The 14,593-nt window shown below is 44.6% G+C and overlaps 1 protein-coding gene across 4 annotated transcripts in view; it reads right to left on the bottom strand.

Moving 5' to 3' along the window:
* Positions 1-14,593, bottom strand: part of MYH10 (myosin heavy chain 10) — a 74,564-nt gene that overhangs the window by 12,426 nt on the left and 47,545 nt on the right. For all 4 annotated transcript variants that reach the window (XM_028717186.2, XM_028717185.2, XM_077924324.1 and 1 more), the window contains 12 exons: positions 13,953-14,074; positions 13,689-13,758; positions 13,434-13,594; positions 13,040-13,148; positions 12,820-12,951; positions 11,793-11,999; positions 11,518-11,655; positions 10,264-10,387; positions 5,477-5,648; positions 4,537-4,749; positions 3,853-3,997; positions 2,839-3,045 (listed from right to left, as the gene is read on the bottom strand). In XM_028717186.2, the coding sequence (XP_028573019.2) occupies positions 2,839-3,045; positions 3,853-3,997; positions 4,537-4,749; positions 5,477-5,648; positions 10,264-10,387; positions 11,518-11,655; positions 11,793-11,999; positions 12,820-12,951; positions 13,040-13,148; positions 13,434-13,594; positions 13,689-13,758; positions 13,953-14,074 (1,800 nt within the window). The remainder of the gene's footprint in view (positions 1-2,838; positions 3,046-3,852; positions 3,998-4,536; positions 4,750-5,476; positions 5,649-10,263; positions 10,388-11,517; positions 11,656-11,792; positions 12,000-12,819; positions 12,952-13,039; positions 13,149-13,433; positions 13,595-13,688; positions 13,759-13,952; positions 14,075-14,593) is intronic.

Genomic DNA, 14,593 nt, shown 5'->3' with positions numbered 1-14,593 from the left:
CGGGACGGCAGGCAGATCTGCACCGCCATCCAGAGCGGGGCGGGACTTAGCCCCGCTCGGGATGGCAGTCCCGGGACGGCAGACAGCTCTGCGCCGGCATCCAGAGCGGGGCGGGACTTAGCGCCCCGCTCGGGATGGCGGCACACATCTGCCTGCAGTCCCGGGATGGCAGACAGCTCTGCGCCGGCATCCAGAGCGGGGCGGGACTTAGCGCCCCGCTCGGGATGGCGGCACAGATCTGCCTGCAGTCCCGGGACGGCAGACAGCTCTGCGCTGGCATCCAGAGCAGGGCGGGACTTAGCGCCCCGCTCGGGATGGCGGCACAGATCTGCCTGCAGTCCCGGGACGGCAGACAGCTCTGCGCTGGCATCCAGAGCAGGGCGGGACTTAGCGCCCCGCTCGGGATGGCGGCACAGATCTGCCTGCAGTCCCGGGACTGCAGGCAGCTTTGCGCGGCCATCTGGAGCGGGGCGGGCTTCGCCCCGGCTCCCGATGGCCGCGCAGAGCTGCGCTGATCCCGGGACAGCAGACAGCTCTGCGCCGCCATCCCGAGCGGGGCGGGACTTAGCGCCCCGCTCGGGATGGTGGCGCAGATCTGCCTGCAGTCCCGGGACGGCAGACAGCTCTGCGCCGCCATCCAGAGCGAGGCGGGACTTAGCGCCCCGCTCGGGATGGTGGCGCAGATCTGCCTGCAGTCCCGGGACTGCAGGCAGCTTTGCGCGGCCATCTGTAGCGGGGCGGGCTTCGCCCCCGGCTCCTGATGGCCGCGCAGAGCTGCGCTGATCCCGGGATGGCAGACAGCTCTGCGCCGGCATCCAGAGCGGGGCGGGACTTAGCGCCCCGCTCGGGATGGTGGCGCAGATCTGCCTGCAGTCCCGGGACTGCAGGCAGCTTTGCGCGGCCATCTGTAGCGGGGCGGGCTTCGCCCCCGGCTCCCGATGGCCGCACAGAGCTGCGCTGATCCCGGGACAGCAGACAGCTCTGCGCCGCCATCCCGAGCGGGGCGGGACTTAGCGCCCCGCTCAGGATGGTGGCGCAGATCTGCCTGCAGTCCCGGGACGGCAGACAGCTCTGCGCTGGCATCCAGAGCGGGGCGGGACTTAGCGCCCCGCTCGGGATGGTGGCGCAGATCTGCCTGCAGTCCCGGGACTGCAGGCAGCTTTGCGCGGCCATCTGTAGCGGGGCGGGCTTCGCCCCCGGCTCCCGATGGCCGCGCAGAGCTGCGCTGATCCCGGCACGGCAGACAGCTATGCGCCACCATCCCGAGCGGGGCGGGACTTCTCTGCTGTCCCGGGGAGATTTAAAAATGCTGGGGGTCGGCAGCGAACGCTTCGCTCCCGCCCGCCAGCATTTTAAGATCGCCCGGGGCAGCGGAGAAGTCTCCGCTGTCCCGGGAAGGCAGGCGGGGGGGAGCAAAGACTTTTGCCCCCCGCCGGCCTTCAGAAGAGGTCCAGGACCTCTTCTGAAGGCCGGCTGTGGGCGAAAGTCTTTGCTCCCGACCGCCAGCAATTTAAAACAGGTCCCCGGAGATTTCCCTATGGGCTTTCGTCTTGCGAAGCAAGCCCATAGGGAAATTCGTCTTGCGAAGCGCCTCCGAAACAGAAAACCCTTTCGTCTTGCGGGTTTTCCGTCTTGCGAGGCATTCGTCTTGCGGGGTACCACTGTACTTTAAAGTAATCCAGTTGGATAATCCACCTTTCAGGCATGCTTGCTTCAGGTTTTGTAAGATTATCACTGCTGCCCTACGTCAAACAGAGCTAACAGAACTCCTATAGGGTTCTAGTTCTCTGACCTGACCCGATCTAATCTAATCTAGTATGGTAAACTGGAATTGGCTGGAAAACAGTATTTCAGTTCTCTTTGCATGACTAGGCAGTTGTGTATTACATGAGTGAAGTTTTTTTAAAGCTTCAAAATGAAGTGGCAGTTGAAAGGCTCGAAATTTACTTAGAAGTTTGACCCTGTGCACATTTTTACTGTAGAATTTTCTTGAAGCACCTTAGACTGCAAAATAAATAAAATAAAATACCATCCTTTAACATTTCCAATATATATCATGATAAGTCCTAAAGTGTTATGATAAACTGTAAGAGAATTTTAAAACTATTCTCCTCCGCCTACTGCAGCAGTTTCTGATTGGTACAGATTCTCCCCAAAGTATTCTACACCCATGAACCATCTCTCTGACATTTTTACTGCTCATTATGTTTCTTGTATACTAAATGACCAGAAGGGATGCAAGGCCCTGGAGCACAGTCCTGACCCAAGGCCTACATTTCTTATGAACTTTTGAATACTTTTATTGAAAACTTTCACAAAAAGTTTCAACAGCCTCCCTACAAAACTGATTCTTTAGTTTTAACTCTACTGAATCTGTAGTGAGCAGAATGAGGAATAATTTTCACTCTGATGTTTTAAGTAACTTTCTCAAAATGTTTCTTCAAAATGTTTCTCTGAGCAGGATGTGGCTTGCATGGGGGAAAATGGGCACTTCCAGACAGGGAAAATGGTACTAGAGCTCTATAAACAGTCTCCTTGTCACAAGAGGAACAGTAACTTTGCATTTTTCAGGAGCTTAAAACTATTTCAACTTTCAAGAACCATATCAATGCAAAGCAGAATCTTTGCATGTGCTCACCAAAGGATAACTAGTGCAACACAAAGTATTACCACCACCACCAGCTCCCGTCCTATTATCTGACATTAATGCCACACCAATTTTTCAAAATACTACATCTGTATCAAGTAGGAGCATTTTAGAAGGATGTTCACTAAATTGTGTAGTCTGACCAAGAGTTCGTGAGAAAAAGCTAAAGAATCGCCCATCCAAATCTTTACCTGCAGTTTGCTTGATTTTTCTGTAAGTTCTGTCCTCAGCCTCTCTCCTTCTGCAACCTTGGCCAGCAATTCCTGTACCTGCCCATCCAGCTTCTTCCTCTTGTGCTCCGATTCAGATCTAACCTGCTGCAACACCTTCACCTCGCAGGCCAGCTCCTTGTTATCCGTTTCCAAGCACTGCTTGTTCTTTTCAAGATTTGATTTGAACTAGAAGCAAAAGAAAGGTAATCACACTTCACCTGCAATATAAAAGCTAGGCTTCACCTGCGGCGAAAATCTTTTTTTCTAGATTCAGAGTAAAATTCACTGGCTTCTTCATTTGAGGAACCACAAGTTCGCCCATCTGATTTGAATTCTTTGCTGCTTCAAGTTCAGTATGAATTTGTTTTTGAAACCGAACAACTTTAGATATTGCATTGCAACACAACTGTAACACTTTACTGCGGAAGTGTCTACAAATGCATGAATTTGACACGGACACGTATGCTACCGGCTACTGTCATAACAGTGCTTGCAACAATGGTTATGTGAGCAATTAAATCATAAAAGTGAGGCCTCATTTGCCAGAAATGCTCTGATATACCTAGGGTGGAGCAGGAGCTGCCACTGTAGATCACAATTCCACAGGGGATGCAAGACGACCCAAATCTTAACACTTTATAATTTTTAGGTGCATATCTGTGAGCAACACCCGTATGAGCAAAGTCAAATGAGCTTGCATTTCTGAGATAGGTAGCAAAGACTACTGCATTTTCATCCTTAATCTGTTGGACTTTTATCTGCTGTCCTGTTCAAAACTGCTGATAGGTTGGTTAAAAAAATGCAAGATCAACTAAGTAGACAAATGGCAGCCATATCCATTGTGCAGTTATATTATGAAAGAATGGTATTAACATCTGTTCAATTGTATATGTAATATATGAATATCCTGCCCTCCTTCAACTGAACCCAACAGAGTATATGCAAAGGGCTCTGAGGCAGTCTCCCGTGCATTCAAGTGCATCTTCCACTCACTCGTTTGGCCTGTTCAAGCTGTTCCGAGAGCTCTTCCAAGGCTGTTGCATGCCTCTGCCTAATATCCTGAATTTGGGCTTCGTGATTCTTTGTTTCTTCTTCAAGCGCTTTCTTCAGTTCAGCAACTTCCTGCTCACGCTTTGTCCTAAGGAATACCCAGCAAGACAAGATCTGAAGGTCTGAGCAGCTTCTACCACAGTGTTTATTTTCCAACTATTTTTGCCTCTATGCAAATTTAAGATAGTTTTCAGAAACAAGTAATCTACCAGCATTGCCCAGAAGTAGTAGTAAGAAGAATCCAGTTTGGGTAGAATAACCAAGTTTTAGTTGTTATTCCCCAAAGGCAGATTTCTGTGGCAAGGGAGAGCCGCCACCACTTAAATGTTACAAAAAAACACCAAACTGGAGATTAATCTGTGTCAGAAGACATGAGGCAGTCCTAAGTTTATTACAATATAAGGAGTGCTGAGTTACTTTTGGAAACTCTTCTTGTGTGAGAGTTTTTACACAGATGTAAGTCATTACCGTTGCTTTGATTCAACAAAAGTTTCAACTATGCTCTGTCCTCATTACATCTCCCAGAGAGAGTTGTAGCCAGGACTTAACCAGAATAGGGCTTGTTCTTTATGAGGAATCAAAGCATTATGAACACATTCCTTGTTATGTATCTAGTCTTCTACTAACCTGAGCTCTTGTTGAGCTGCTGTGGTATCCAAGGTATCTTCCAGCTCAGTCTTCAGTGCCTCCAGCTCCTCACTTAGATCTCTCTTCTGCTTTTCGGCCTTGTTCCGTGAAGCCTTTTCTGATTCAAGGTCCTCCTGCAGTTCTGCAATTTGAGCCTGAAGTTCTCGTATTACTTTCAGCGCATTGTTCTTCTGCACAGCTTCCTCATCCCCTCTGGAAACACAACACAATTTCTAGAAGAAGAATGAAGCTCGGGGTCCGGGCTTTGCAAAAAGCCTATTCAAATGTTGGGAGTGCAAGTAAGAGTTCTAGACTTCCACAAGAAAACTAATCAGTGAAGAGCAATTTGGCAGTGTACTGGATTCTGTCTACCTAGTCGCAGATGAGATCTAATAAGAGGTGGAAATCAAATGGCATTGATAGCAACAGTGACTAGATTTTGAGTCCTTGCAGATGCCATGACACCACCAGACAACACACACCCCTTGACATCTGCAGAGGCCCACTGCTGCTCCTGATTTTTATTTTTTCCTTGTCATGAAAGGAAATTCGTGATGCTCAGAAAAAAACACACATGTGATAGAAGAAGAGTTTAGATTTTATATCCTGCCTTATCACTACCTGAAGGAGTCTCAAAGTGGCTAATATTCTCCTTCCCTCCCCCCCCACAACACTCTGTGAGGTGAGTGAGGCTGAGAGACTTCAGAGAAGTGTGACTAGCCCAAGGTCACCCAGCAGCTGCATATGGAGGAGCAAGGAAGCGAACCCAGTTCACCAGATTACGAGTCTACCGCTCTTAACCACTACACCACTACTGGGATGGGCTGTGGAGTGTGCAATTTACACGGCACCCCAGCACCAACAAAGCAGAAATATGCAGTAATAGCTTAATAGCACCCTACAATACCAAATAACCTAGCACTATCTTTGTATATTCTACCTGGCAAGAGCAGCCTGCAGCTCCTCTTCTTTCTTGGCAAGCTGGATTTTTAGCTCCTCAATCTGGGCTTGCAGCTCAGCAATTTGGTCCTGTAGATCAGTTGTTTCTCCATCAAGTTTCCTTTTAGCTTTTTCCAGTTCTTGACGAGTCTTTTCTTCTTTTTTCAAGCGCTCTTTAGGAGACACAATCATGGTAAGTGGGGAATTTTTGTCTACTAAACGCTATCTTGTGAGAGCATGCCAAGGATGCACTTGCTAAAAATGAAGGTAACCAAATGGCTAATTCAAGATTTAGGGGCATAAAGTTGCATCAATCCCAAGTGGAAATGCCAGAATTCAGTGTACAAATTTAGAGCATCTAACTTACAGATCACTACCACAGGACAGAGCTCCTGGAAATTACCATGTTTCAAATAGCATTCTGTTTGAACACTTCCAACATGAAGAACGATGCAGTCTGGGTTTAAAATCAGTGTTGTTAAGAACATAAATGAACCCTAGAGAGTAACAGTGATGTTTCATTTCTTATCTGATTAATTTCTGCTATCTTCCAAGGCAACAAAATTGGGACTAGAACAACTCTGTATGTCACTTATGTAATAATGACTATTGATGTTTTTATCACAATGATGGGACTGCCATTTGACTTTTCTGTGCCAGGGACCAAGATATCCTGGGCTGCCTATCTCTAGAACCTGGGAGGCAGGCTTCTTAAGGAAAGGAACTTCTCCCCACAAAGTCCTCAAACTATTACCACAATCACAACTTGGTGACAATACAAATCAAGGTGTTTAGTAAGGAAGCCTGACTGTTCTCTGACAAGAGCAGAGGTTCACCAGCTAAGAATCAGAACTTGACCAGCCCTGGGAGACCATGATTAGAACCCTCTTGTCCAAAAGCTCCAGAAAAACACCAATTTATTCCACAGTAACTTCTAAGGTAGTTAAGCCTATGTGTGCACCTGCATTTGTGCAGACAAGAAAAAGAGCACTTGGCTGAGGCAATAACTTCGCAGGGAATAGAAGGATCTTAAATGACAACCTGACGCATTATGAATTTCATTAAGGAATATTTAGTTTATAGAAAGTTTCTACTCTGAAACATGATTGCATAGCTTGTGCATAAAAGGGTTCTCTGTGCTTTCCTTTGCTCTCTGGAGACTATAAAAGAGACTCTTGCAGGCAGCTAGCTCTAGCTTCTGGAAAGCACAATAGACAAGTTTCCATCTGTATCAAATAAAAGGAAATATTTGCTGGTAAGAAGTTGACTATAGAAATCTGGCTAGAAGCCACTGAAGAATCTTTGGAGTATCCAGAAGTACTCTACAATTATTGGTTGTAGAAAACCGAAAAGTATTTGGAACCTCTTTAGTACCTCTGTTGGTTATTAAAAGCACTACTGAACAGTACCTCTCCCGAGGAGCTTGTCTGAAATATGTAGTCAATGGCTGATGGTCACAGAAGAGGCTGAGGTGGGAAATGTGCCAATTTCCTGTTGGGTGAGATTGTGTTGGGGATAGAATCTCCTCACTCAGTCTCAAAAAGATGACTAACAACTCCTGCCTGTTGACTGTTGCTGGTAGAGGCAAAACAAAACCTTCTGTGCATTAAGATAAGCTTCTGGTCCTCAACTAAAGATCTCATGGAAAGTCTACTTCCCAAGCAGAGGGAAGAAATAGGAACTGGGAAAGATCCATCTCTTAAGTTAAGCCAGGGTCTTGGAAGGCTAACTCTAGGATTTCTGTTGCCTCAGAGGAGATAAACAATAAGACACTTTGGGAAACTGTAAAAATGCATTCTCTTCCATTTTGGACTGCCAAAGAAGTGCTATATGGTGACACCTTTATGCTTTCTTCCAGTATCAGGTTGCTAAGTGTAAGGAAAGGCTATGAGTAGCTTTAGAAATTGCAAGATGAACTTCAAAAATATGGCGGATGTCAGTTGCAATCCTTATTATTCAATTTCAGCCTATCTAGCTAAATGTCAGAACTGTAATACTTTCAGAATCAAGTCAGGTGGCCATGGCACTGTAGGCAGAAACTATTCCCAAATTAGGACACAAAAATAAGTAAATGTGTATGGAAAGTCAGAATTCTATGATGTATGCGTTTTACAGCCAAAAATTATTGCACATCTAAATCCAAGAAGGGGGTTACATATACTGTTGATATTGCAAGTGTAACACTGCAAATATTTCATGGTATTTCTTCTCAAAACATAATCCATCAGCGAATGCCAAGAGCAGAAGGGGGAATTTTTATAAACAGAACATTGGGATAAAGAAAAATAACTCTATTTTGAAGCAAGTTGAGATAGCAAAAATAAATGCTAAGAACTTCCAGAAAGTATTCTAATGTGCAGCATAAACAGTGATGTTAAAAAAGTTGCAGAGAGAGAGAGAGAGAGAGAGAGAGAGAGAGAGAAGTCAGTGAGATTTGGAAGGCAACTTGGGGTAAGGAAGGGGGGGGGGTATGAAGACTGGAATGCCCCAGTGAGAGAACGGAACCTGTTTTTGTTGGTATGGCTCTGGTCTCCCAGTAGGAGAAAGAAGGAAGTTCTATAAGTAACAGTATACTGTACATAGGAGTGAAATTTGCTTTGGTGATGCCAGGTGCCTAGCTATTTGCGCTAACATATAACAATCTAGGAATGCAGAAGTTGGTACAAAACAAAGACATTCTCCTCTTTTGTCATTCCATAGGGCCAACACAGCAATAAAAGGTAAAGGTAAAGGTACCCCTGCCCGTACGGGCCAGTCTTGACAGACTCTGGGGTTGTGCGCCCATCTCACTCAAGAGGCCGGGGGCCAGCGCTGTCCGCAGACACTTCCGGGTCACGTGGCCAGCGTGACAAAGCTGCATCTGGCGAGCCAGCGCAGCACACGGAACGCCGTTTACCTTCCCGCTGGTAAGCGGTCCCTATTTATCTACTTGCACCTGGGGGTGCTTTCGAACTGCTAGGTTGGCAGGCGCTGGGACCGAGCAGTGGGAGCGCACCCCGCCGCGGGGATTCGAACCGCCGACCTTTCGATCGGCAAGCCCTAGGCGCTGAGGCTTTTACCCACAGCGCCACCCGCGTCCCACAGCAATACCCAATTCATATGAATAAAATTCAATATTTTCCAGTAATGAAGGACATGCTGCTTTCTTTCTTTTTTAAAATCCACTTAACATAGACAAAAGTCAGATAAAGACAATGTGCCCAATGGCCAAAATGGCTATTAAGAAAACACAAAGGAACATTTGAACACATTTTTTTGCATTTGCAATGCTGAAAGCAAACTGCTAACCTAAATAGTTTTCTTTGTGCTGACATTCGTAATAATGAAATACTCAAGATACCAAGAGATGCAAGTCCAAATATTTGAAAATCTGTATTTACCCTGATTAATTCATTAACTTATTTGTTACAGCTGGGATTAGCATGTTGGCCCACTGACCGGTCAAATGTTGTCCACTGACCTCCTCCTATTTGACCAAATACTGCCAAATATTTCATGAAGGGGAATATGACACTGGATAGGTCGCAGCTTAGCTTTTCTATTTAGTTATGTATCAGCAGTAACAGAGAATGAAGACTGCTTGCCCCTTCACCCTGCAGTAGTCAGGAGCATACTGCTGACATACTGGTGCAGATAGAAGAAAAAAGCAAGGGAAACAGGTAACCAAAGAACTAGCCTGCTTTCAATTCAGCACACTTGTCTTTAAAAACCGATTTGTGTTCAACAGTTGCTTAAAAAAAAAAACTTTAAAAAATGTAAAGCAGATGAAAATGTGTTTGTCATCAGAAGCCCTTCCCCCTTAAAGGAACAAAAATGCTATGACATAATTTGTGACATAGCACTTTCTGAAAAACTGACCCAGAAACTACATACAGGTAGCGGGGAGGGGGAAGCAGGGAGACTTTCATAGCAGACTGGCAGCAATTCATTCAGCACACGAACAAAAACTCTACAGGACAAACTGCACCTGCTGCATTCCACAATGTATGTTTGTATTAGCGTTCTCTTTCATATTGATATTAGCAACTTTTCAGACTCTTTCCCCTTCAGTGCTTGCATGAACTATGGTTTTTATCTGAACTATGCCTTTGAGTTCTGGAAAAAGAGGGGGGAAATATTCAGTTTGTAATTCTTGTTCTCTTTTCACTATATATTTTTTTAAATTATTTTTTAAGAAAGAAGCCCTCCTCTGAGTCCCTCTGCCATATGAAGTTTGCCTTCCCTGTTTGACATTTGCCTATTTTCTTGGTTGGGGCCCTTTGTATATTAAATGCCCTCCCCAGGGAAACCTGCCTGGCACCAGACCTGTTTCATTTAAATCCCAGGTGAAGACCTTTTTATCTGCCTAGGCATTCCAAAATGTGTTGAAGCTGGTTTCTGAAGGCTGTTTCATGGTTTGTGTGGGATTTTGTTGATTTGTTTATTTTATTCTGAGTTTTATTGTATTTGGGTTGTTGTTGTTGTAGTAGTAAGCATGTACATGGGAGCAGGCAGACCGTAGGTCAACTTGTAAATTCACAGATTTTATTTTGTAACAAGCCAGTTGATTAAAATATCATTCCTCCAACAGTTAGTGCTTTAAAAATACTTGATCAAACAAATATTTTCTGACCGAATGCCCAATCCTAATAGCTGCCAAACTGACACTGTGGAAGACTATTATTGTACCTCTGGTCCCAGAAAATGATACATGTAAAGGCAGTGATAAGCTTGTTTTTCGTTCAGTGTTAGCATACTTTCGACTTTTACTAAGAGTCCCTTCATATGGCAAATCTTGAAATTGCTAACCTTCCAGATCTGTGATCATCATTTCCTGCTTGTTCTTGAGTTTAGCTAAGTTTTTGGCCTTTTCTTCTTCTTCAGCCAGCTGTGAAGTACACTCTGCAATTCTATCCTCCGTTAATTTCTTTTCCTAATTGAGAAAAAGGTAGTACATATGTGGGCTCAGAGCAACAGACATGGGTCCTGCAGATACAGCTTGAGGCTGCAGGACAGGACAATTCAATTGCCCCTCCGTATTTTACTGATCCTCCTAAGATTTTAAAGCAAAATGTGCAGGGTAAGCTGAAAAGAAGCCTTGTTAATTACTTCCAGGTAATTAAAACATGGGGCTCATCCAGATATATTTAGTAGAGGGCACAGCAGAAATCATCTGGTTCAGGACATATCATTCCCCAGGGATGAGGGGGAAATATTTTTAATGGTTCAAATAGGGGAGAAGTAGAACTGACAAGTGCGCAGAGAGGTGAGAGCTCCTACGGTAAGCACATGTGCCAAATATATTTGGAGAAGGATGCTGTGTATAAGGGTTTACACTGAGTTTCTGAGCCAGGATGGGCCAGCTGGAATGGTGGACTGAGAGAGCACCAGTGGGGGGCAGTGGATGCAAAGGACAAGGAAAGGTGTACTGGAGGTGGGGTTGCTCTGGACATGCTACAATTCTCAAAAGGGGCAGACTTCTCCACAGAACCGTTGTGGGTAGAGGTACTGGGTCAGGGGCAATTTAGTACTTGAAGAGACGTGCTGTCATCCCCCTGACCAAAATGCTCATGGTGATTTTGAGATGGGAGAATGAAATCTAGGAGGCATCTGAAATAGGAAGTGTAGAAACCAGTGACTATCTACCCTCATGCATGTTCAGGTCACGATGAACAGCACTACTGCCATACAAATAGAAACAGGTCCCCAAATGCAGGTTGGGATTAAAGGTGGGACCTGGGCTTGGAAAGGCTGAAGAATGCTACTGTAGAAGATGACCATTAAATCAAAGCTATCTTTCACAGAATGAACAGCAAAACACACCCTTTTTGCATGACTTATGACATCACTGCATGATAGCAGCACAACACATGACAAGAGTTTGCTCTATGGAGGGGGGGCAGGGAGGGTCCTAAATCCAAGCCACAAACAGATGCCAATTACTCTCTGGATTACAAGATTGAGGAGCCACAAGATGGCTCCCACAGCAGCCACTTTTCACGCATTGCATTATTGTTTCCACATTCACTAGTTCTAAAGGAGTGTGTCACAATTTGCTCTCACCTTAAGAAATTTGGAATTTTGGTCCTCTAACAGTAAGATCTCTTCTTCCATCTTTTTTATTTTGGCTTCAGCTGTTACCTTCTCCAGCTGCAACTTCTGCCGAGCACCTTCTTCCTCATCGAGCTGCTCCTCTAAGTCCTTAAAAAACAGAAAGCTCAGCTCAGCTATATTATAACTTGCCCACAGTTTTCATGTGGTCTCACCAAAGATAAGTCAATGTACCAAAATTTAGACATATTTTCTAATCATCCTGCCATCAACACATCAAGAGATACCTGTATGTGCGCCTGCATTTTCTTCTTTTCATTCTGTAGCACTTGGTTCCTTTCTTCTTCCTCTTCCACCCTGGATTCTAAATCATGCAGAATTTCTTCTAACTCTTGCTTCTTGGAAGCCAGACGGGCTCTCATCTCTTCGGCTTCAGCGAAGAGTTCTGTCTCTGCTTGCAACTGCTCTGCAAGAATGTTTTTCTCTTCCAACAGCTGCAAATTCAGTAAGAAAGTATTGTCAATCCTCCTTCAATATACTGTCAAAAACAACCATTATATAGTTACGGGAGAATCTTGCATAGCTCACCCAGTCCTAAAAGTTGCTGAAAGAACAAGCATGCACAGACAACCAGTTACCAGAAGGAAAGACTTTTGAATGATGCTATTTGCTGTAATCTTGTGTCTATTCCTCCAGTTGTTCTCAAGGATGGAACCAAGAAGGAATAAACTAACAAGAGGGGGGAAATATATTCTTTTATCTAGCCCAGGCTCCTGTTCATTATACCAGCCTCCAACTACTTTTGCCATCAGTAGCCATATACGTAGAGAGAAACTATACAGGGAGGGTGTGTATGCATACAGGGGTATACTTTGGTCTTTCAAATTTCAGTGGCTTCCTGTGCAAGGCCAAAATCCAGTGTCCCCTGCCTCTCACCTTCTGTTCCGCACATGTGCTATGTCATAGTTGCAACGCCCCTCGCAGCTCCATGCCCAGTGTGGGGGAACCAGTTACACTGCCCTAAATCTGCCTCTGATTATATGTATATATCCAGAAAAGATTGAGTTCAATTTCAAAAGGGATCCACTGTGCAGCTTCATACCCCTTCTCCAGGCCAGTCATTAAAATGTATTCACTATAACTCCTCGCGTGTTTATTTGATCACACAATATGCTTTCTGTTCCTACACAAACTAGCTAGATGTATCTAACCACAGAAAGTCAAGATGCTGGTTTTGCCTAGGTAGATAATAAAGTCATACATGCTTTTAGAATAAGGTCGACGTTGTGCATAGGTCAGATTGTGTAGACAAACCTGTTGATGTTTCCTTTCCATCTCCTCAAGTTCTGCTTCTACCTTTGTCTGTTTCTCCTTCACCTTCAGAAGCTCCTCATCCTTAGCCTGAAGTTCTTCCTCCTGACGAGTAACTTGAAGCAGGGGCTTCACCTGCAAAGTATGACACAAGAGGCATGCCACTATCGTGCTGCTGAAAATTCCTAACCATCACCACCACCAACCTTTGTGGACAACCTACCTTTGTGAACACTCTCCACCACTGCCAATGCCGCAGCTTCAAATAGGCAGCACAATTTCTCTGCAGGACTTTCAGTGCACTCAGCTGCTGCTGTTTCTTAGCAAAAGCCCTGAACACAAACCAAGGTTTTCCATTTCAGTTGGGAATGTTTGCATTTTAACAGCTACATCAAAGCATTTCCAAAGCTATATTCAAGTGCAAGGGGGCAATACTTATGCTTTTTTTTTATCCTGGCAATAAACATATTCCACCAGGCTGCTTCTCAAGCTTTTTAGCAGTGAAATAACTATGCATCTGTCTGTAAATTCAGTGCTTTTGATTAAGCTAACTGAACATTTCCACAAAATCTGCACTTCAAATATAAGCGTCTGCTAAGATTACTATAAACACTTACTTCCTGGCAAGGTATCCCCTGCAGACTGCCTGGAAGAAGATGATGATGTCTGTGATCTTCAGATCCCTTTCTTCCTCTAGGTGTGCCAGAACACCAGCTCGGAAAAAAATCTTGCTCTGTCCAATTCTATACAAGTTGGGGTCCAGCTCTAATGCTCTGATCTGCACAAATATCCAAAACCCATTTGTTTCAAAATTTATAAGGCAAAGAAGATAATGGTTTTTAGCAATGTTAGATTGCTACTGAATGACTTACCATGCGTTCACAAGCCTGCTTCCCATCCATAAATCCCTTAGGAATTGCATTAGGAGTCAGGATCTCATATCTACCAATCAATAAGAAAACAACCAGTGAAGCTCTGATCAAAATGTACAGGCACCAATTTTCATTTAATCCCCCTGCTACGCTTGACTAATGACAGAAAGTTATAATGAGGGGAAGACTGGGTTTAACCACCTGAAATGATGTAACTCTAAACATGCATTCTGCAGTAAAAGCCAAATCTAGTTATTATAGTACCTCTGTCTAAATTCTTGGAACACTATCCTGTTTGGAAATCCTTGCCGACAAATCCTTATTCCTTCCAAGACACCGTTGCAGCGAAGCTGATCTAGAACGAGGTGCGGATCCAGCTTTCCAGCCTAAAGGCAGAGGAAAAGCTCTGTTACAGGACAGTACTAGCAGCTCCTTGTAATCACCCTTCTGGCTTTTAGCCTTACCTAGCTAAAGGAACTAACCACTCACAAGGATGAAGTGGGGTTCTGAATACTTGTGCAAAACATGAACTCCAAACCCTATCATGTCAACAAATACATCAAATGTCAATAGTATTGCTGGAGATTCATTCCACGTGTCTGCAGTCATGGGATTGTTGTCTATCACATGATGGTGTATGTTTTCATTCCACAGTGTGGGAAGTGATGGAGACAAGATGTTTTGTGTTACTGTGTTCCTTTGTTCTCTCTCTCTGCTGTCAGATGAGAAAGAGGATGGAGCTAAGTCAGAATGCTCCAAGTGTATTATATGTAAATAAACGTAGATTAGCCAAAATGCTGAGCTACTGAGTTCTGTTATGCAAACTGCGAATACTCTGCGGATCCCTAAGTGTGCTAATGCCTTTTGGCATTAGTCGCTGTGATGTTCGGGTTGGAGAAAGCTTT

This window comes from Podarcis muralis, chromosome 2 (assembly GCF_964188315.1).
Source record: "Podarcis muralis chromosome 2, rPodMur119.hap1.1, whole genome shotgun sequence".
NCBI classification, from domain to species: domain Eukaryota; kingdom Metazoa; phylum Chordata; class Lepidosauria; order Squamata; family Lacertidae; genus Podarcis; species Podarcis muralis.
Note: the sequence above shows the minus strand (reverse complement) of the source record. Positions and strands in the feature narration are given on the sequence as shown.